Source organism: Kogia breviceps, chromosome 5 (assembly GCF_026419965.1).
Source record: "Kogia breviceps isolate mKogBre1 chromosome 5, mKogBre1 haplotype 1, whole genome shotgun sequence".
Taxonomy (NCBI): domain Eukaryota; kingdom Metazoa; phylum Chordata; class Mammalia; order Artiodactyla; family Physeteridae; genus Kogia; species Kogia breviceps.
In genome coordinates, this window is record NC_081314.1 from 4,148,318 (window position 1) to 4,171,282 (window position 22,965).

General features: G+C 45.9%; 1 protein-coding gene across 12 annotated transcripts in view; it reads right to left on the reverse strand.

Moving 5' to 3' along the window:
* Positions 1 to 22,965, reverse strand: part of MED12L (mediator complex subunit 12L) — a 324,289-nt gene that overhangs the window by 244,961 nt on the left and 56,363 nt on the right. For all 12 annotated transcript variants that reach the window (XM_067033573.1, XM_067033579.1, XM_067033576.1 and 9 more), the window contains 6 exons: positions 13,314 to 13,483; positions 10,513 to 10,623; positions 9,210 to 9,479; positions 5,959 to 6,108; positions 5,028 to 5,127; positions 4,572 to 4,708 (listed from right to left, as the gene is read on the reverse strand). In XM_067033573.1, coding sequence (XP_066889674.1) covers positions 4,572 to 4,708; positions 5,028 to 5,127; positions 5,959 to 6,108; positions 9,210 to 9,479; positions 10,513 to 10,623; positions 13,314 to 13,483 — 938 coding nt within the window. The remainder of the gene's footprint in view (positions 1 to 4,571; positions 4,709 to 5,027; positions 5,128 to 5,958; positions 6,109 to 9,209; positions 9,480 to 10,512; positions 10,624 to 13,313; positions 13,484 to 22,965) is intronic.

The following is a 22,965-nucleotide window of genomic DNA, read 5'->3' on the forward strand; positions in this document are numbered from 1 at the left end:
GATTTTCTAAGGTAAATACTACATTAAAATTGCCACGCTTTTAAAAATCAGTTAGAGGTTATTACCGCAAATCAGTATGCCCATATCAATGTGGAAACTGTTCACGGCAATTATAAAGGTTTTTCCCTCCTTTTTCCAAAATTACATCTGACACTTGTGTGTTCAGCTACAGGTATCTAAAATAAAATGACTTTTTAAAGAAGCAGCACAAGAAATAGAATGTACTAGTCGAGAATGTTGCTCTGGAACCATTTAGGACTCCAATCCCTATTCTCCCACCAAAGAGTCGGGTATGAGCTTAGGCTATTTACTCAACCTCTCTAAGCCTTGATTTCCTCATCTGTAAAACAGAAGAATAAAAAAAAAATTTTTTTTAAACATGTGTATCTCATCAGCAGTGGAAAATTTCTGACAACAGGGCCTGGCGGCAAAGAAGTACTCAAGAAAAGGCTGAAGAAGGAAAAAAAAAAAAACCACACAAACAAACAGAGAGGCCCGCCCCCATCTAAACGGATTCATTACAGGCCCTCCTCAATGACAGCAAAGTCTAGGCGTCTGGACCCACCACTTTCTCCTGCAGCTATATTACTACAACTGCCCTTGTACTAACAGATTTCGTTTAAGAAAGCAGAAAACAGTAACTGTAAAAGATGAGCAACGCTGCTTCCTCTGGGTGTCCAGTAGGAAAGTGGGTAACTTCTGCAATGAGCTCCGGCTGGGCCATGATCAAGACTCACAATAACTGCTGTAACACTTCAGCACACGGCACCTTAACGGGAAGCCGTACCTGCGTGTTTTCCTAGTTCGCTTGACTTTTGCCTCATCTGACCCTCCTATCTTGAGTCCCGGTTTTAAAAAGTGACTTTTTCTTAAACAACATTAAACACACACGCGCGCGCGCGCGCAAAGCACTGAAACGAGCGCGATCTCTCCGACAGCACGGTACTCAGCCCCCTTACCAGGGCGAGCCAACCCCACCCAACTGCTTCCCCACTGAGGGCAGAGTCTTCGTGAAAATCCGAGGACGTAAAAAGCCTGATAGATCCAGGCTGTGCTTTATGCATTAGCAGACTGTGCAATGGGTAGAGTTGTGTGTGTGTGTGTGTGTGTGTGTGTGTGCGCGCGCGCGCGCCTGTCTGTCTGTCTCTTCTCTTTCTCTCTTTCTCTTTTTCTCTCTTTCTCTTTCTCTCACTCTCTCCACAGAAGTCCCAAGGGATCATATTCCATCCATCTCTCTTTCACGGTCTCCCTAAATCCATCAGTCAGGAAGGACAGCAGCTAGTGTTTACTGAGTGCCCATTTACAAGCTATAAACATTGAAATGTTTCATCCATATGGTTTTGTGCCATTTTCCCATCATCAGCAGATAGAATGCCCATTTTACAAATGAAGAAACTGAGACTCATCAAGCTAAGTGAACTGTCCGTGAGGCCACCAAACACATGTGCTAACCTGCCGGCTCGCCAGCTGAGGGCTCTCCTGACGGCCGCCCTCCCACCTGCACCCGCACGTACCTGTGTGCGTCTGAACCCGAGCCACCGGTAAAACCGACACACTGAACAGACCTCATCACTGCCCTCACCCCGAGCCTTCCCAGCCAAATCTTTCAGAGGGGTTGCCGCTTCCAGGAGTTCACAGTCCCAGCAGCCTTTTTATGAGCACCCGAAAAACCAATTAATTAAGCATCTCCCGAGGGCTTTGCTGGGCCTCGGCACTGTGCCGGTGCGGAGGAGGAACACCGGCCCGGGGCTGCGCAGCCCTCGGCTCACAGGAAGAGACACGGGACAAGCACAGCCACGACAGAAAAGACACGGAGCTCTTGCCTCGTGGGTAGAGCCCTGCAGCCGCACCGATGCGGAGCTGGCCCGGACCAGAGCTGGAAGAAGGCGTGTTCTGGACCCTCCGTTCAAAAACACCCATGTGAACCCCTCACACCTGTCCAGGGAGCCGGGTTTAACAGCAGGGGAAGAGGAAATGCACATCTGCATCAAAGCCGCTGTTCCGACCAGCTCCGGCCATTGCAGCCGGTCTGGCCTTGTCATTACTCGGGAGAAAGTCTGCTTCCTCGGGCACCACAGAGAGAAGGGAAAGGGCCTCCTTTTTGACTCTCCCTTCTATCCATGACCTCGGGGCACCCCAAGACGCAGCTGCAGCTGCTTCTCCCCCGCAAGCCCGACACAAACGAGGGGAGAAGCCAAGCGGAAGGAAGCGGTCTGGGGGCTCTGGAAGTTGAAGGGGGCACCTTCCGACTCTGCTGCTCAGAGGTGAGGTCAGCGACGCAACCCCTGCCTGTGGGTCACACGGGACAGACTCAGGCAGGGCTCGGAATCAGGAGGTCCTCGCGGCCCCAAAGGAACCCCCTCGCCTGGGTATCGGGCTCCTCCATCGCTAGCACGCACAGCACAAGTGGTTCTAAGACACTGAACAGGAAGCTACCCGAGTTCAGTGTTGCATAAAACACGTAGCAGGAGCTGGAAAGTGACAGGCAGCTGAGCCAACACGGCCCACGAGACACGCGGCTTGGCCGGCAGAGTGGTTTAAGGTTGGGAGAGTTTACAGACAGACCCCCACATCCAGGTTCTCCCGAAACACGGGATGATCAGGCAACAGTGGGTCTACAAAACCCGGCAGAAGCCAAGACAGGCTGCCCTGGGCTCCATCCTCTCGGTGTCCCGTACACAGCAGCCCACCACATCTCACGCTATGCTGAACGGAGAGCCACGTAGCGCCAATCTAGAATAAGTAAACGTTAGGGATTTTGGTAAAACTCCCACCAGGGAGCCGTGCCGTCTTGACTCAACACCAGGGTAGAGAGCTCAGCAATCCAAAAGGACACCTTGAATTTCAGGTGTCCCTGCTGTCCTTCCAGATGGCTCACCTCTTCGTATTAAAAAAAAAAAAAAAAAGTCTTAGTACTGTTGAGGCCTTTTATCTAAGGAAAAGTCTTTATTACAAATAGAGAGACTTCCAGGTCTCTGTCACAAAAGGACACAGCGACACTCTAACCTGCATCAGTAAGCAGAGAATTAGGTAGACTTATCATGTGTGCACCACAGAGATACTGAGGCATCTCTGCTGAGACTCACTCACAGGGAGTCAGAGAACACACCCGGTCTGCAACTCACTCTCAACGTCCTGACCTCCTCCTTGGCATCATCCACGGTCTTGAACCTTATCTTTGAGATGCAAGGTGCTGACTTACAAATTATTTTAAAAAGAAGAACAGCCTGGAACAAAATTCACATCAGGTTCACATGAAGGTAGGATAAGGAAAGGTTTCTGGTGGTTGTTTTATCTCTTCTTTCCACCTATGCGTTCTCAAAGGCGAGTATGAAAATCAAAGATATTTATAATCAGTTAACTATACAGTGTTCCTTCATACAGCACAGGGAAATATAGCCATTATTTTGTAATAACTTTAAATAGAGTATAATGCATAAAAATATTGAATCACTATACTGTATACCTGAGTCTAATATTGTAAATCAACTATACTTCAAACAATTAAGTTAAATTAAGTGTTCCTTCAAGGTGGGTACCACGTGTTAAAACTTACCTCTGCATTCCTGATGCCTCCACAACTTGGATATACCATACATGCTTTCCATTGTAAAAGGAAGAGAACATTTTTATTTCTCCCAAAATAAGGTTGAGAAAACATTATTGAAAATTCTGTCATAATAGAGCAGTTCAATAAGGAGACACTGCTAGGAAAGCATAAAATAAAAATTGTCTGTGATGCTTAATTTTATGTGTCAACTTGGCTAGGCTATGGTTCCCAGTTTTCTGGTCAAACTCCATTCTGGATGGTACTGTGAAGGTTTTTTTTTTTTTAATATAAAACGTGAATAACGTTTAAATCAGTAAACTCTGAGTAAAGCAGATTATCCTCCATAATGTGGGTGGGCCTCATCCAATCAGTTGAAGGCCTTAAGAGGAAAAAAAAAAAAAGATAGAAAAGGTTCCCTGGGTCTCCAGCCTACTGGCCTACCCTGCACATTTCAGACTTGCCACCCCTACAATCACGTAAGTCAATTCCTGAAAATAAATAAACTTCTCACTTGCTTTTATATTATATATATATATACACACACACACACATATATAAATATAATTTTTCCCCCTATTGGTTCTGTTTCTCTGGAGAACCCTGTCTAAATACATTGTCTACAGATTTTTCAAAGACCGTGACCGTAAGGATTCATTCACTGCTCTCTGACACGCTAAATATTAGAACGCATTCCCCTTAAATTAAAACCAAACCATTATATAAAATCCAATCACTAGATGAAGGATATTCTGCCAAAACGAAAACGATGGGGAGTGATGATAAAAGGGCTGAGAAAAATCTTTTCAACCAATATAACTTAGATAGACCAGCCCAGCAGACAGTGCATTTTAACAATGGCAAGTTAGTGTAGTCCAACAATAGAACGATTTCAGGGTGCAGACGCCTTCATAAGATATTACACTTCACAGAAAAGGCTTTGCCAGAATTCAGTGAATAAAAAAAGAAGAAAGTATGCTAAGAAAAGAAAAGGTGAAAAGAAGAAAAGAAATATTAACTCTACCTCTTGGTTATCTTTGTTTTGGTTTGCCCAGAAAATCTTATGATAAAGTGTCTCCATTGAATTGCTGGAATCAGTTCGGTCAAAACAGTGTCGATCCAACACCTCCAACGTGTGCAAAACCCGACTTATGGTCACCCCTAGGTGCAGAAATTAAGCACGCAGTTAAGAGGGGCCAAACAAAGCCAGAATAGCATAGTACAACGTCATCATTATGTGGGACAAAGGGAATTTTAAGACATTATCATTCTCAGCATAAAAGAATTGCCAACAAAATCAAACCTGACATTCTAGACAGCCAGGATCTAAAGGGCACAGACTGAAGCACGTCCTCGAAATGCACGAGGGGGCTAAGTCCAAAAGCATCCTTATTTAGAATGAGGACTGATTTACAAGAGTCAGAGACACGGCAGAAAGTCCAGCGTTCCAAAGCACTCCTTCTTCTGTTGTGTTCTGTACCTGCTGTTGACTCCTGGCACTTGTCAAAAGACCACCGAACTTCCACTGCACGGCCTCTTTGTTTTATCTGCTGTTCTACCTCATAAATCCTTGCCCGAACCTGAAAGATAATCACTTCTAATTAACTTGTGCTTGGAAAGCCACAATGGCTGTCTAAATCATGTCAGGTTTTTCCACACGAGCAGAGCATCCTCCAGTGAGCTACAGTCTTGACTGCACTGTAGGAAATTCAGCCTGCTGCCCAAGAAGTGCATTTTAAAATTTACAAGTGCTGATTCGATGCCAGCTTTCGATAATAAATACTCACAAAAATAAATGCTTGCCAAAAAAATCTTTACAAGTGAAATATTTTCAGGACATCAGACAGAAAGGTAAAAGTTCTAAAATACCATCTTTGGGCCATTCTTCTGTGTATGAAAGCAACTAGCCACGCTTTATTAATTTAAGGAAACTGCTTGGTTTAGAAAAAAAAACAAAACAAGACAGAGCTCTTGTCCTAAATATTTGTCATGGTCCTGTGGTTCAAGTTTCTTCAGTCTTTGAACCAAATAACCCAGCACTAATAAAAACATATAATAGTTACTAAATATCCAGACTCCTAACTCTATAGTGTATGAGTACACTAATATACAGACTACTAACTCTGGGTGTCGTGGTCACGGATGAGAACCACCACCGTAATTACTGTCTGGGGGGCAGAAGTGTCCACAAGAACAGCCCAGCGAGAGGGTGAGAAGAAAAGGAGCAACGTGACAAAGTTCTGCAGTTCAGAGAGGCTACCGACTGCCCCAAGGTCACCTGCAGAGATGGGGACAGAACTGGGAACGGCCCCCAAGAACCTGAGTTTTCCGCAATCCAGGCTCAGCCCACTGTGCTGTGATGCCTCCCGAGAATGAAAACACCCAACAAACCACTGTAACAGCAAGTCTACCTGCTGGTTGAAAGCCGTGTTCCCGCCCGGCATGGGGAGGCTGGAGGGGGCCACCTGCAGCAGATCCAGGGGCGAGCCCGGGTTCCCGCTCTTACTGTCATTTGTGGAGTAGTTCCACACCAAGGCACTTGGGCAACAGAGAGTAACAGTCTGGAAACAAAGCAGGAAAATCCAGATGTTTAGAGGAAGGAGAAAAGTATCACAACAGCTTAAGGGTCATAAGCAAATCACAGTTTCCAACCAGTGAGTTTAACATATGAAGGTCTTACCCCATTCTCAACGTTACAAGCGATGAGACAAAAAACTAAGATAGAATTATCCTTTTGAACAGGAGGAAATACACCTATTGAGAAACTGAGGAATGTCATAACCTAAAACCTAGGAAACTTAATAAAAAAATGCAATAATCGTCATTTTAAAATTGTCACTTCAATTTATTTCATGCAATTCAAAAAAATGAAATGGAATTAGAATATGTAATTTCTAAGGTTGTAAAAGCTAAAAAGATTTTTTTTTTTTTTTAAATCTCTCAAATAACGGTGCGATAAGTAGCCTCATAAATGCTGGGCAGGCGGTAAACCTGGACGGGGGGTGGCAAACTTTTCCTGTAGAAAGCCAGTTAGTAAATGTTTTAAACCTTTCAGGCTACCTATAGTCCCTGTCGCATACTCTTCCTTTCTGTTTCAATAATGCACTGAAATGTAAAAGCTGTTCTTAGTTCATAGGCTGGACTTGGCCCACAGCTTGTAGCTTGCCTACCCCAACCTTGGACCCCTGCAGACATTTTTTTACTCAACCTTGCTCACACTTTCTACGACCATCTCGTACTTATGCATCACAACCACCTCACGAGGTAGGGAGTGGTATTCCCCAACTGCACCAAAGAGGAATTCGAGCCACAGAGGAGATGAGTAGCCGGCCCGCCCGGGGTGATTTCAGCACACAGGCTTGGAGCCACTATGCTAATCCTGCTGCCTCCTCACTGTGGACTCAATAGCATAGCTCCCATTTAGTTAAGCACTCACTCTGTGCTCAACACTGTCCGGGAAACGGCAGTGCAAGAACTGTCTCCACCCGCCGTCCACACATGGGGAAACAGAGCCTCAAGGTTAAAAAGTTCCTAAGTGGCAGAGAAGAGGCTACAATCAGGACTGTACTGATGCTAAAGAAGATGTCTTCACCATGACGCTTATCGCGCCACTCAACCACAAACTGCATCACAGCCTAGAGAACGAGTGCAATATTTCTTCTCTAAACTGCAAAATTAATTACCAAAGAACTCAAATCTGAGGCCCGGGAGACATCTGCGTGGAAACCAGACGGCAGACGTGAATAATGTCAGCCCCTGAACCCCACCAGTGCATCTGTCTCCGCTGGCCCACACCCCGATCTCCTCCGTCCCATCCGTGAGGGTGCGGGGTTCTCGCCTCCTGTCCACCAGGGGGCCCCCTTCCCCGTGTGCTGAACTCCGAAGCCGCCAATGTCCAGGGCACTGATCCATCAAACACCCACCCCTCTGGCTCCCAGTCTTAGCCTCGCTCTCCACCAGTTTACCCTTAGCTTAGGAACACGTTCAAGTCTGTCCATCAAAAAACAAAATTTTTTAAACAATCTCCACTCACCTAGCGGGAATCTCTGTCTCGTCCCTTTATGAGCACGATTCTCAAAAGAAGACGGATCATTCTTTCTCCTCACTCCCTATCGGCTCCTCAACCCACCTGAATATGGCTCCTCCCCCGCCATTCACTGATCACCCGTGACCACCACGGTGTCAAGGACGGCCTCAGCCATCCGCTTATCGGAAGATAAGATCTGCTTATCCCCAACCCGCTGGCCACTGCCCACTACCAACTCCTTCTGGCAACTTTCTGCAGTACCTAGAGGGGCACCTTGGCAGGGTGGTTAAGGGTGTGGACTCTCTGGGTCCGGGCTGGGTGTGATTTCCAGCTTCTCCACTTACTTACATGGTGTGACCTATGCCACCGTTTCACTATTCCTGGTACGGGAATAAAATCGGCTCCTTTCCCATAGGACGGTGCCAAGAACTCAATGACACAATCTATGCTACAGCTCAGAACAGCGCCTAGAGCGTCATAAACGCTACTAATGTCATTACAGTTGAATTAGGACAATGCTATTCTCGCCATCTTTGTTTATAGCAGTACTCTCCCCGCCGTTCTTCTCTCTCCAGTCTGGCCAGACCTTCCTGGCGCCCCTGTGAGCTTGCCCTCTGCCACCTCTTGACCGCTTGTGCGGCTCGGGTCCACGGGTCGACCCTCACCACCAAGTCTTCAGGTAAACGCCCCCTCTCGGGGTCTCGACCAGCCGAGCGGCCCCGAGTGACCCGAATCCACACACACCTGGCCCTGTCTGCCCGCGTCTTCAGAACCGGACACATAACCGCCTCTTGACCATTACCCCTTGCAGATCACGAGGGATAAGAGAGTCCACAACTGAGCTTACCTCGAGTCGCCCGAACTTATTTTTTGCCTTGTCTCTCTCTCCCCTACCTCCCCACTCCCAGAGATCTTCCCTCCGCTGTGGCCAAAACAACCTAACCAACCGCACAACTGACCGTGTCACTCCCCACATAAAACCCTCCGATGACACCCTAATCACGAGGCACACGGGGGTCTCCTACACCCTGACCCACAACAGATTTCACACTCTACGTATTCCATGAGGACCAACGTGCACACAAGACGACCGAACTGCCCTCTGGGCCTTTTCCCACGCTGTCCTTCTGCCAGGAATACTTTAAACCCATAGTGTAAGCACCGGTCAGGATCACTTCCTTCAGAAAACCTCCCTGAATTCTGGGTTGGCCTAGAAGTTCCACTTCTCAGCTCAGCCCCCTGAACAACCCTCCACCAACCAGTCCCTTGTCACAGAACCCGGAAACTGCCCTTGTATGAGCCTGTCTGTTTCCGGACAAAACAGTAAACTCTACCAGAGGAGAGCCCGTGACTCCGTAGCCAGCCCTGTCCCAAAGCCCCTTAGTAAAGAGCAGGACACGTTAGGAGCCCGAGAAATGTGACCTGCACGCTGACCTGTGCGCTCCCAGAGCTAGGGCAAGGCTGTGTCCCACTTCTGGTGGCATCAGCCCAGCGGCCGACATGCTACCAGATGTTCAAGCAGTGACGCTTGGCAGCTGAACAGAGCCTGGTAAGCCTTTTGGATCTTCATGACACCCAACTCAGTTGTTTCCTGCACTGAATGTTAACACGAAACAGGAAGGGCCAAGGACTTACCTGCAACATACAACTAAGTCCATAAACCAGGGGGCCGTGCTGTGCACAGGAGAGGAAGTCGGAGAAGGCCAGCTGCACGGGGCTCATGCCGGGGCCGGGGGGGCCGGGACTGGGGGCCCCAATGCCCGAGCTGTTTGGCCCTATCATCATGTGGGGTGAGTGGGCAGCAAGGAGGTTGGGGCCATCGCTAAGCAGCAACGCAAGACGCCGGGCACAGAAGTAGGCAAGGCGGCGGGACAGGTAGGCCGACTGGACAAAGTCATCTGAATACTGAGGAGCATAAGGACACCAGACTTCAGTCATGTCTTAGGCTACTCGGTGAGATAGCTATCGTAATACAGGCTTTTCTTCGTTAAAAACAAACAAAGAAGCAAAGAAAACCCTTCCAAAGTACTACATAGACTGGCGCTGTCCAACAGAAATATAATGCAAGCCACATATGTAATTTTAAATTACCTAGTAGCCATTAAAAAAAAAAAAAAAATCACAGAATGATGTATTTTATTCAGCCCAATATACCTAAATCTAAAATGCTATCATTTCAACACAGAAAGTATTAGTGAGATATTATACGCTCCTTTTTCCATACCAAGTCTGAAGCCTGGTGCGCACTTGAAATCAAGAGCACATCACAATGTGAACTTGTCACGTTTCGAGGGCTCACGAGCCACGTTTGGCTAGCGGCTACTAGAGTGGACAGCACAGATACGGATGTCTCGGGAGGACACAGGCCACTAGCACGGTGTGGTCTTTGGGAGGGTACTGGGCGAGAGAGAGAATGACTTCTCAACTCGAGACTCTTTCATATTTTGCTGGAATTGCCAAATGCACGAACTACCTTTCCAAGAAATTTTTAAAAAAAATAAATTTCATCCAGATAGCCTACATTTTAACAGCTCTTAGGCCAATCATGAAAATAGGAAGTTCCCACCCCCAGTGGCTCAAAGAATATCAAAAGAAAGTAGAAGATCCTCTGTATCCTTACAAAGAGACGATTTGTTTTGTTTCCACAGAGATCTGTATAAACAAGGGGACAGTATTTAAAGAGCTGTTTGCTCAGCTCAGGGAAGGGGGGGGGAATCAATGTGGGTAAGAATACTTGAAAGGGACACGTGGCCAAGCAAATGACCGCTACAACTTATAAGAAGCCTCTTATCACTGCAAGTGTTGGAGCATCAAGACCTTTTCTCCTTCCATTTCAAAAAGAAAATTTTTCCTCTTCCACCTCCACTTACCTCATCGTTCTTATCAGACTCGTTCCTTGCCCATAAAATCAATTGGCTCATGGTTACATGTACTGTACCTGCAGCATTAGTGGTAATAAGAGTTTAAGAAGATCATCATCCATCGGTCTGATCTTTTCTAACACATCCAAGATCCACGTCAAATATTCGTGTTTTTCTAGCATTCCTTCCTTAAATGAACAAAGAAAAATTACACTAATAATGTTAAAACAAAACCAACTAAAATTCAAAAAAGAGCAGTCTTATCTTTATGCTTAAGTGTAATTTTACTATTGTTTCTGTTGTTGTAGTAAAACATGGTCTCCTTGATCAAAATTTAAATTCTAAACAAAGCAAAGAACTGGTGCTATTCTGTATGGTTGATTGGAGGGTGGGGGGGAGTTGTTGCTGTTCTTTGGGTTTTGTATATCTGCTTCATTCTAAATTGATAAAAATTAATTCCTACAAGAAAGAAAATTCAGAAGCTTTCAGACTCCCAGGGCATGTCAAAGGCCTGGCTAGATTTCAGCGTACCATGAACTCATACTCATAGGAGGAAACTTAGCCAATGGTAGTAATTACAAAGAACAAAAACACCCATCGTACTATGGTCTCAAAAAAAGAGGTTGAAAATCCTATCAGATCCAAGGCCCCTTAGTAGCCTCCTTCTCTATCCTAAAATGAATTTCAGCTACCATAACCTACCTACGAAATATAACCTTAAACGTCAATATAATGGCCTAATTATCTGTAACATAAAGAAATAAAAGGAATTTATAATAAAATAATGTATAAATATTCTGACATAACTACACGAAAAAACAACATACCCATAAATTTCCAAAATGCTTCACAGGGTTGGTGTAGCTCCTCTAACATAAGCAATGCTAACATTTTCATCTACTGTCTTCCTATGTATGTACATATAAATACACACATTCCTTACGGCATCCTATGCACACACATATTTAATGTCATATTATAACCTTGTATTATGATTCACATCATAAAAGAATCTTCAAGATAGAAACAAAAAGCTATGTTTTCTGGGAAAGCCACTTAAATTTTTACGGTCATTCTGGTTAACAACCTTAGTAGTTAATATGAAGTCCTACTTTGTTCCCAGCAACTCTGACATATCAACGTATCGCCAGTGGTCCACTACCATGGTTATCAATGATTGGTGTAAAAATATACTACTAAATTATAGTTTCTATATTTAAAACATTACAGTGACACCACATTGACATGATAGCAAAGTGTTCACTTATTGCTAATTTTTATTTTTTTTTAATGCTTATAGTCAAAAAAAGTTAAAAGCTTAGGCACAGAAAAAGTGCAATTTCTAATTTTCAGACCAATAAAGTAAACTTTAAGTTAAAGAAATAAATAAAATGGAAGCTTGCATGAAGAATTAAGAGATGGTGAATGCAAGGTTCAAAAGAAAAAGTATCTTCAGAAGCATGACTTCCAACGACTACATAATGTCCATTCTCAAGATGCTTTTGTTATGTACCTGTACCCTTATCTTTGCACATGCACACCTGCACATGTACACACTAGAGACAGCTTCATGTTTCAGAATAAGGTGAATTAAAATATGATGAACTTTTATTTTATTTTTTTTAATTCATTTTATTTACTTATTTATGGCTGTGTTGGGTCTTTGTTTTTCTCTAGTTGTGGCAAGTGGGGTCCACTCGTCATCGCGGTGCGCGGGCCTCTCACTATCCTGGCCTCTCTTGTTGCGGAGCACAGGCTCCGGACGCGCAGGCGCAGCGGCCACGGCTCACGGGCCCAGTTGCTCCGCGGCATGCGGGATCTTCCCAGACCAGGGCTTGAACCCATGTCCCCTGCACTGGCAGGCAGATTCTCAACCACTGCGCCACCAGGGAAGCCCATGGTGAACTTTTAAATTAAAGTCCCAGTTAGATTCATCCGTTTAGGACCTACCTAACTGCTTCCAAAAAAGAGATACTGATCTCAGTGTTCCTAATACATAAAGTAATCCTTCCAAAAATACTAAGCATGCTGAGAGACACTTTTTTCAAAGATGCAGACTAATCCTCAGCTCAAATAAAGTCATAAAAGCTCAGAGCAGGCACCGAAGTAGTCTTCTGCTAAATGGAACTAGAATTGGTTAAGAGTTGTTTTTACGGATTTAAAACTAACAATGCTACTTCCCAAAGGACAGGGGAAGTTTCTTACTGTGAGCTCTTAGAAAAAGTTGCTTACTACCTGGAAATTGTAATTAAAGTTCTAAAGGGGGAAATTTAGAAACCACACATCCTTCTACCCCCTTCCTCTTTGATCAAGATAGCAGGTCGTGAACGTCTAGGCTGGTAACACAACCCCAGCTGAGGCAAATAACAGCACAAGCGCCCTCTTCTGCTCAATATGATGTACACCAGCGTGTCAGGATGGGAGTTCAGTCGTTCCTCAATGCCCTTACCCCTCCTCTCAAATGCATTTTAAACTGCAGCTCAACAAAATTAAGATGACCTTTCACTGGAATAACTAAGTTCTAAAGGAGATCTACTATAAGACAGGACGCATCAGCACAAAAATTTTTTTGAATTAATGCCTCTAATTTTTGCAAAGTAAATGGCTCGGGAGGATTACATTTACTAGAGCAATTACAAACCAATTAATGGCATTAAAAGCTGGCGATCAATATGTATAATAGGAAGCTGTCATCTCAGGGCAAAGGTGTTACCTTTAATATAATTTAGTGTGAGATATGTCAGATGGCTTTCTTTGAATGTATTAGTCCATATAGTGATGTAATTTAACGCCCCCCCCCCCAAATCTAAACCGTAAGGAATTTGCTCCCCTCTTAAAAGCATACTATAGCAGCCTTTGAGTTTCGTGGGAAGGTTACCTGGAACAGGTGGAATGCCAGCTTTTCGTTGTACTCCCACTGTCTCATTGCCTGCTCCACGTCGGGGGGCACGGGGACAGGGCCATCGCCCGCGCTGGAAGCCAGGTGGTAAAAGTCGGAAATCTTGGCCAACTGCTCTCGAAGATACCTGGTAGATATTTGTGTCCACTCTGCATTTAAAAAAAAAAAATATATATATATATATATATATCCATTTCCAGATACGATGAATGTAAGAACTTTTTCTTCCTTTCTGATTATCTCAAGGATGTACTTATAAAACAAACATCTGTTACACAAACATGGCTTTGGAAAACGTATGCCAGCACCGTTCAGAAAGGCACACCCACCCCAAAGCCCTTACGTAATGCAAACTAGTGTAACGTGCCTGCCCCATCCGCTGGCAAGGATGCCTTGCCGGCCAGCTCTTCCCTTGTCCCTCTGTGACCCCGGACCTAGGAGAAGAGATGCCCACACTCATATAAAAAAAATATCAGAGGCACAAGCAGGAAATAGAACAGGGGAGGTGAGCGCTTTAAGAAATCACAATTCCAGACACAGAGAACAGACTTGTGGTTGCCAAGGGGGAGGAGGGTGGAGGAGGGATATGTTGGGAGTTTAGGATTAGTGGATGCAAACCATTACATATACAGAATAGATATACAAGTAGGTCCTACTGTATATAGCACAGGGAACTATATTCAACCTCCCGTGATAAACCATAATGGAAAAGAATATGAAAGAGAATATATATATATGTGTATGTATAACTGAGTCACTTTGCTGTATAGCAGAAATTAACACAACATTGTAAATCAACTATACTTTAATAAAATTAATTTTTTAAAAATAAATTTAAAAAGAAATCACAATTCTACTCCAAAAGAATTCACAATCCCCCCAGACGCAGCTCTCTTTTTTTTTTGCGGTACGCAGGCCTCTCACTGTCGTGGCCTCTCCTGTCGCGGAGCACAGGCTCCGGACGCGCAGGCTCAGCGGCCATGGCTCACGGGCCCAGCCGCTCCGCGGCACGTGGGATCCTCCCGGACCGGGACACGAACCCGCGTCCCCTGCATCGGCAGGCGGACTCTCAACCACTGGGCCACCAGGGAAGCCCTGGACGCAGCTCTCTTAAGGTACATTTTTCCAGCTCCAAGTCAGGGTTCAAACATGCCTAACTAAGGTGGGTTCTGTTTCTGTCAATCTGTAAGAGGACTGACCTTCCCCGCAGGCTGGCCCCAGACAGCGTCCCGCCCTGCACTCCCCCACCCCTGCCGGGGACACAAGAGTGGCCCCGCCTCTTGGACAACCATCTGGACCTTCAGTTATTCTACTCTCCCCGACCAACACAAGATGCCTCAGAACTCAATCCGAAAGAGTAGCGCGCGACAAAAGGTAGGAAACTGGGGAGGAAACAGAAAATGTAGCATTTAAAAAAAAAAACAATCACTAAAATTATTCAAAAGTATCCGCCACACGGTCACAAATTAAATCAATGTGTTTGTTGCCTTTGACTACCATGAAGGATGTGATGCCAACTTTAGCCCATTCTGTGGATAAAAATGTAATAACTGCATGCTCACAGCCAAATTTCCCCAAGGATTAGTGAAACAGCATTTCAGAAGAAATCATCGTACTGAAGCATCACCACACAGCGCTGTTTTCTCATTATTTCGGCAGGAGGTTCTCCACCCTTCTTATTTTTAAAGGAACCTATCTTGACAAAAGTAAAAGTAGAAACTAAACATCTATTAGAAATTGAGTGTTTTGATTTTATTGTTTAAGTACTACTAAAATTACTTGACAACAGTACCCAGAGATAATTAACGACTGCTAAGTTTGGGTCTAAACCACTTATTCTAACTGTGTCTTATTTAAAACTGAAATTCAAATGCACATGTTAAGCACTGCTCCAGTAATAAGCCACTGCAAAAAGATGAACAGATACTAGGTCAACACTCGGTTCCTAGTATAATCGTTTTTCAGAAAGCACCACCAGTAACAGATATTATTGTTAAAATTACTCCCTCGTCATTAAAAACCAAACAATAAATTATCAATGTCATCATTTTCTGGTGCCCCTGTTATGGACTAATCATCTCATGACTCTCACTTGTTCAGCAAAGCAAAATACCAACCATCAGAGGAGAGGAGTTGAGCTTAGCTATAATAAGCAAAAACAAAAATAACAGGGATCCAAATCCTAGCTTTTGTGTGCCAAGCCTTGCTATTAACTCACTCTCAGTATGTTACTATTCTCAATGCCCCCTCAGAATATTTTAGCTTCAAGAGCTAAAAATAACACACACATTCACACACACCCCTACTTCGTCTAGGGTATATTTTCTGTTCAAGATTATTTCCTTAAAATATAGAAGAAATACGCATTCACTACAGAAAATTTCTAATGCAGATATGACAAGAGAAAAATCTCATAATCATTAAAGTTTTATATTTTTCCAGTTTTCTCTTTTCCTTCTTGTGTGCTTGGCTGTTTACATAAATATATGTATATCTTTTTAAGAATCTGAATATATCATTCCACAATTTGAATTCCTTTTAAAATGCAAATGGCATTCAAATATAAACCTCTTGGTCATGTATTTTAACTTTAACCGTATGTAACTGACATTAAGTTATCATATCAATCAGACCAATTCAGAGACCTGGAACTGAAGACAGTCCAGTGTGAACTAATATAAAAATTAGGATGCACACAAAATTTTCGTTAAAAACAAAAAGTAACAAAGAGCCACTAGTACTGCACTCCTTAAAACTATTAGATTTGGGCTTCCCTGGTGGCGCAGTGGTTGAGGGTCCGCCTGCCGATGCAGGGGACGCGGGTTCGTGCCCCGGTCCGGGAGGATCCCACGTGCCGCGGAGCGGCTGGGCCCGTGAGCCGTGGCCGCTGAGCCTGCGCGTCCAGAGCCTGTGCTCCACAACAGGAGAGGCCACAATGGTGAGAGGCCCTAGTACCGCAGAAAAAAAAAAAATATTAGATTCACTGACACCTCTCATGCTTAGTTAGGACTGTTCATTAAAAGGGAGAAATGAGGGCAGCAGCGGCAAGACACACAGTGGTTCTCGGCCCTGAACGCAAATGCCATCACCAGAGGGGCTTTTACCAAACGCCAGTGTCTGCGGCCCCATCCCACCAGATTCTGATTTAATTGGTCTGGAGCGGGGACCCAGTCCTAAGTGATAGAAAGAAAATAGGAATGGTTAGAGGCCTTGGGGAAGGTGGGGGAGCGAGGTAAGGAGGTTCAAAGGCAGAAAGATGCAGAGAGCGACGAAAGCGGCTGCTCTGAAAGTGGACCTGTTCTGCAATCGAGCAGCTCAGAGGCTCTGGCTCCACCTCTAGTTCACCGAGGTCAGGCAGAACTCAAGGCCCACGAGGCCAGGTTATTCGAACGCTTACGAACAGGAATGTTACTGACGGTGGGTCGGGGGTCAGCACTGAAGAGAGCGACCTGTCCTTTTCACAACACTCTCCCTGGCTTCCAAGAGTCCTGTAGCCACTCCTCCTCTCTGCTGATGCCTAACCCCCCAGACAGAAGGGATTTCAGAGGCCATGCAGTTCACCCCACCGTACAACAGATCCAGGCGCTGCGGGCCTGACTCAAGGTCACACAGGTAAACCAGAAGCACACAAACAGGTGTGAGGCGCCCCACTCCAGGACGTGAAAAGTATATAAATTGATAAATACATGATCGGCGAGAAGAGAGACGTGTCAAGTTACATTGAAAGATGATCCCCCGGGGCCTGGAATACCTACAGGGTTAATAAGAGACCTGGGAGCTCGGCGGAGGAGGAACCACCACCCTAGGGGCAAACACAGAGCACCCCAAAGGCGGCAGCGCTCACGGAGAGGGCGTCCCGGCAGCGTGACACGGCAGAGAAGCAATAGAGGGCCGCACTGAGCGCTACCGGTAGAATGAACTTAGGGCCACGATGGCCCCGAGTCCACATCCTAGCTCTGCCACTGGGTCGTGAGCAAGGCGTCTAGCCTCCGCCAAGCCTCAATCTCCTCATCTCCGCAACAGGGATCAATAATACATCCAGGTCAGTTACCGTAAGGATGAGTTGCTTAGCAGGGAGCCTACACCGCAGAAGTTGATCAATAAGCAGTTGCTATCATCATTATTATTGGTACGAAAAGTTTTTAGAAGGGAAACTAAAAGGTTAGACCTCTTGACTGTCCCTGACTGCTCCTGCCTCAGCTGAGCTGCAACGCCTAACCTAATGCTCTGGATAAGTGTTTACGGAATCAATCAACGTCAATTTCACGGTTCCGAAGCCTCCGATGGATCTGCAGTCCTCGATGAATTGAGGTCAAACTCCTTAGCCGGGAATTAAAGCCATTTCAAATACTATCTACCATTACATACTCACGGACACACTCGAGGTGCTATGTATGGCTCAAGGTGTTTGCCCTCTGACTCTCACGCCTGTGACGTTCTACCAGCAGGACCTTCCATAACCACCTGTGCTCCGGGGTGGGGATATTTCTGGGCCCAATTCAAACGTCCCGTCTCTCGGGTAGCCTTCTCTAGTCTCTGGACACCACCCCACCACCTAGCGGGGATCTCTCTCTCTTCTCTAACTGATGTATTAGAATCTGCTCCGTCTCTGTCATCCCCATAAAACTATTCCTTACGTGCTCAAGATCTCAGTATTGACTTGAGTCAACACACTACAAGGTCCTCCCCAAAATAAAGCGACTACATCAAGTTCCTCCGCAATTATTCTTCCTATCAAGTCTTCACGCAAACATCTTCGCTTTCCAGTTTAAGCTCATCACTGCAGACCTAGAAGGTTTCAAACACCACTGCAGGGAAAATGCCAAATTCCCTCTATAGAGAGCACTCTGCCTTTATTACAACCGATGCAACTAGAAGCGCCTGCTCATCAGTGTGCTACAAGGGGCCCACGCAATACAGAACTCTCTCTTCTTTTTAATAAACTTCCAGTAAATATAAACTTTACAAACACACACCCTAATATATATATATATATATATCTCCTTTAATTTTGTGAAGGCTTATTTTCCTTGCTAAATTCTTTCCTTCTATCCAAACCAGTGGGAACCCACTACATAAAACAGACGCAACAAAGATTGCTTTCTAAAAATTCCAACCAAGTCCAGAGACGAAGGTGCACATCTTTAAAGTGATCCACTTGAATCGGCACTTAAGTCAATTCCAATGACAGGCTCCTCAATGGGAAAACCCACATCCTCAAACATTCTCCCTGGAGCTACACCACTACAAATAAAAGGTTCTTGCCTCTCCCTCTCCACGGTGAGAAGGAACAGACCGCTTCTCAAAACTGCAGGATGTAGAGGATTTAACCAGCCCGACTTCGGTGCAAACCTGCCTTTGGTGCAGACGGATGGGAGGCTGGGGAGGGTGTGGGGAGGGGGAGAAGGAAAGGTCAGTATAGGTAAGATGCTGCCCCCTCCATCTGTGAGCCCCCAATAAAATGACTGAAAGATTTCTTTTCTCGTTTTCTGTTGTTAAAACACTTTCTCGATCAAAGGATGCCATCAACAAAGTGAAAAGGCAAACTCACAAAACGGGGAGCAAATATCTGCAAATCATTTATCTGACAGGGGACTTGGATCTAGAATACATAATGAATGGTTACAACTCAATAATAAAGAGGTGAATAATCGATCCATTTTTTTTAAATGGGCAGAGGATCCGAATAAACATTTCTCCGAAGAATATAAACAAATGGCCAATAAGCACACGAAAAGATGCTTAACATCATTAGCCACCAGGGAAATGCAAATCAAAAGCACAATAAGGTACCACTAGGACAGTTAGAAACAAGGAGACGGACAATAATACCAACTTTTTGGTGAGGATGTGTGGAAAACCAGAGTCCTCATACGTTGCTGGTGGGAATGTAAAATGATGTAGCCACTGTGGAAAACAGTTGGGCAGTTTTCTCGAAAGGCTGAACATAGAGTTAACATATAACCCATCAAGTCCACAACTAGTTATATACCCAAGAGAAATGAGAACACGTGCCCACGCAAAGATTTGTACACACGTAGAGCAGCACGGTTCATAACAGCCAAGAAGTGGAAGCGACTCAAACGTCCACCAACTGATGAACGGGTGAATAAAAGGTCTGATATGCCTGTGATGGGATACCACTCAGCCATCAGAAGTCATGAACTACGGATACGTACTACGACACGGATGAACCTCGAAAACATCCTACTAACTGAGAGAAACCTATTTCAAAGAGCCACATGCGTTATGATTCCAGTTAGATGAAATGTCCAGAATAGGCCCATCTACAGGGCTGAGGGGGGTTGATGGGAATTGGGGAGTGACCTGCCAGTGGGCACGAGATGCCCTTCAGGGTGACAAAAATATTCTAAAATGTAATGATGGCTTCACAACTCTGTGAACACATGGAAGACCTCTAAACTGTATCCTTAAAATGAACTGTAAAACAGTATACATTGTATCCCAATAAAGCTATTATACAATTTTTTAATGCTTTCTCGAAAAACCTTACTACCAATAAAAATGCATCAGCATTTCATGAAGTGCAAGAAAAGACTACTCCGCGCGGATAACAGGTAATCCACGACGAAAGGACGGGACTTGGAGGGGCCCAGGGAGGAGGCGTGGTTAGGGAGGAGAATCAGGGTAGAAGCAGGCGTGGCCAGGACGGTGAACAGTTCGACCTGGGTGAGGCGTTAACAGGGACTTCATTACATTCTCCTGCATCTGTCTGTGTTTGAAATGTCCATAATAAAAGGCTTAAAAAAGTTAATCAGTTGAATTCTATAAAACGATTCACAGGAAACCCAGAAATCCCGTATTCGGCCACCCGGGCAAACTTGGGGAAGGAAAGGCGGGGGCGGGGAACAGAGTGCTGGATAAAGAAGAGCCCCAGGGAAAACTGCTGCCTCAGGGCGATGGGAGAGCAGAGGAGAGTCACCCCACCGGCTGGAATGCTGGTTCTGCTGAATGGGCGGTTAGTGAGATCAGGCCCTCTGGCTGAAAAGCAGGAAACGCGTTGTGTGTCTGTGTCTGTGTCTGTGTGTGTCTGTGTGCGCGCGCGTGCGCAGGTGGCGGGGGTGGGGGTGGGGGGCGTGGAATGGGTAGATGGGCTGTCGTCACTCCGTGGAAATGCTATGGTGCAATAGATTCCTGAATCTTTTTTTATGCTTTGAGTTTTCCTCTCACTTAGAATGAACTGTACAACACTGGGCCTAAGTGGCAAATATTGAATGTCTGGATGAGTAATTTTACCATGTTATTTTTAACTGGCTGTTTCTCTCTGGCTTTACTTACTGGCAATGATACTAAGTACTGTCACTTGGGGATCAAGGTGACAACTCAAGAAAAAATAAAAATCACGGGCATTTGGCAGCAAACGTTAAATGCCTACCGAGGGCCAGAAGCTCAGCCGGGGTCCGGAGCTACAAAGGTGAGAAGAAAGCAGTCCCCCCACCTGAGGTGATGCATCCTTGAGGCAGAGAGACACACAGGGACACAGATACTGACAGCTATGGGGCAGGCACTCTGGCATGCCATGGGACACAGGAGATGAAGCAAGGGGACACTTTAGCCAAGTCCGGAGGGAAGGTACGAAGGAGTTCCACAGGCAGACAGAGCGGTGCGTAACATCCCGGGCCATGCGGACGGCAGCAAGGCAGAGGGGAAAAGGGTCACCCGTGAGGCGAGGTCGGCGGCGCAGGCCAGAGGCCCTCAAACGCGACGGCACAAGATGGTCACCAGAGGGCGCCAGTTGGCTACACATACCGATTCAGCTTTGACTCGGAGATGTCCAGCCTGTGAGTCTGGACTGGGGTCCAGAAATCTGCGTTTACAACCACCAGCCCAGGCAGTGACAGGCTATGGAGTCTGATCTTTTGCCACGAATGACTCAAAGCCATTGAAGAATTGTAAGCAAAGGAAAGAGGAGATCAGATATGTAAATTAAGATTCTCTCTCAGAAGTTGCAGCCGGGGTGGCAGGGAGGGAGACAAACTGAAAGGAGGCTGCAAAGTCCAGTGAAGACGTGACTGAGGAGGGTGCAAAAAAAAGAGGTAGGTAGAATTGTAAGCAACCTGACGGTGGAGAGGGAGAAACAGAGAAGGGCGGGCAGCTTCCAGATCTCCCTGCGGGGTAGCTGAGCAGACCATGGTACCATAGAACAGGCTGTGGAACAGAGAGCGGGCGGGGGGAGGCTAAGGGGGCTAAATTCAATGCGTTTGCTTTCATGAACGTGTTGTTTTAATTCAACTTTATTTTGAGCGAATCATAGATTCACATGCAGCTGTAGGAAACACTATAGAGACCCCGCGTACATTTTACCTACTTTTCCCAAATGTTAACATCTTGCAAAACTACAGGACAAGATCACAATGCTCTCCCACCAAAAGATAAGGGCCCTTACAGGGCAATATATAAATAACTGTGCAATTGTGTGACCAATGCTTAACGCTTAAGGATCTCAGGGTAAAAAAGAGACCAAGTGGCCAACCAAGGAAACGGGCAGCAAGGTCTTGGGCAGGGAGAGGAGGAGGAGGAGGAGGGGCTGATGAGGAGGGAGCCAAAGAGACTTGAGCCCCAAAGCAGCAAGGAGACTCCTAACTGCCTGCCTGCCTGCCTTCGAGATGCCGGGCAGCATCTCAGCCCTGAGGACAGCCTTTGACCCTTTCCTTGGTTTTTTTCCCCTCTCGCTGTCGGGTCTCCGATTCCCGTTCCCAGGCTAATGCAGACAAATGCTAACTGTTGCCTTTAGGGATTTTTTTCCCAGTTGTCCTTTTTCTCTGTCAACCCCATAAGCGTATCTGAAGCCAAAGGCAGAATCCAGTTTTAGCCCCTGGAACGAGAATGTCGTAGCCCACCCATCAACCACAGCACGAGCTTCTGGGCAGCACGGCTCCGCCGTTTCCTCCTGGCGGAGGGGGCACGTGGGAAACGCCTGCCGTGACAGCCCCACCCCTTCTGTGGGAATGAAATGAATGTTATAGTTATCAGAGGGTGAGATCCTCAAATCCTTCCCAACTTCTGAGTGAGCGGCGGCATTGGCCTAGCTGACATACTCCTCTCACGGAAAAACAGGGATGTCATTTTTCCAAATATTAGACGGGTGCGTTTACTGAACCCCGTAGGACAAGTCCCCCCCCCCCCGTCTTCCACATCTGAGACCAGGCTGAGGACTTCATCGCCCCAGGAGAGGACAGCTAGGGCAGGACAAGAGACTCGAGGAGGAGACCCCAAATTGGCCTCCCTGTGAACAGGAGAACATGCCTCTGCCACGTTCCTGCAGCCTCGGGAATAAAGGGGGGCCCCTCCCTGAGGATCTGCGGGGAGGAGAAACGCAGGCGCAGTGCCGGTGAAAGACCCACTGCCGGCCCTACTGGAGGCGCCAAAGCTGCTGAGATTACACTACATCGGACGCTTGCTACAGAGGAAGCAGCAGAAAGCCCCAGTCATTTGTGGAGCAAAAATAAACTACATTTTCTTTTTTTTTTTTTTCCTTTTTGCGCTTTGCATTGGAATTTAATTCCATGACCAGTTGTGCTTTGAGTAAAGTTTCTATATAAGAGCAGCACTGTTTACTTCTTAGGTCCCAGACATAGTTGCTGTAAAGTCTGTAATTCTGAACAAGAGT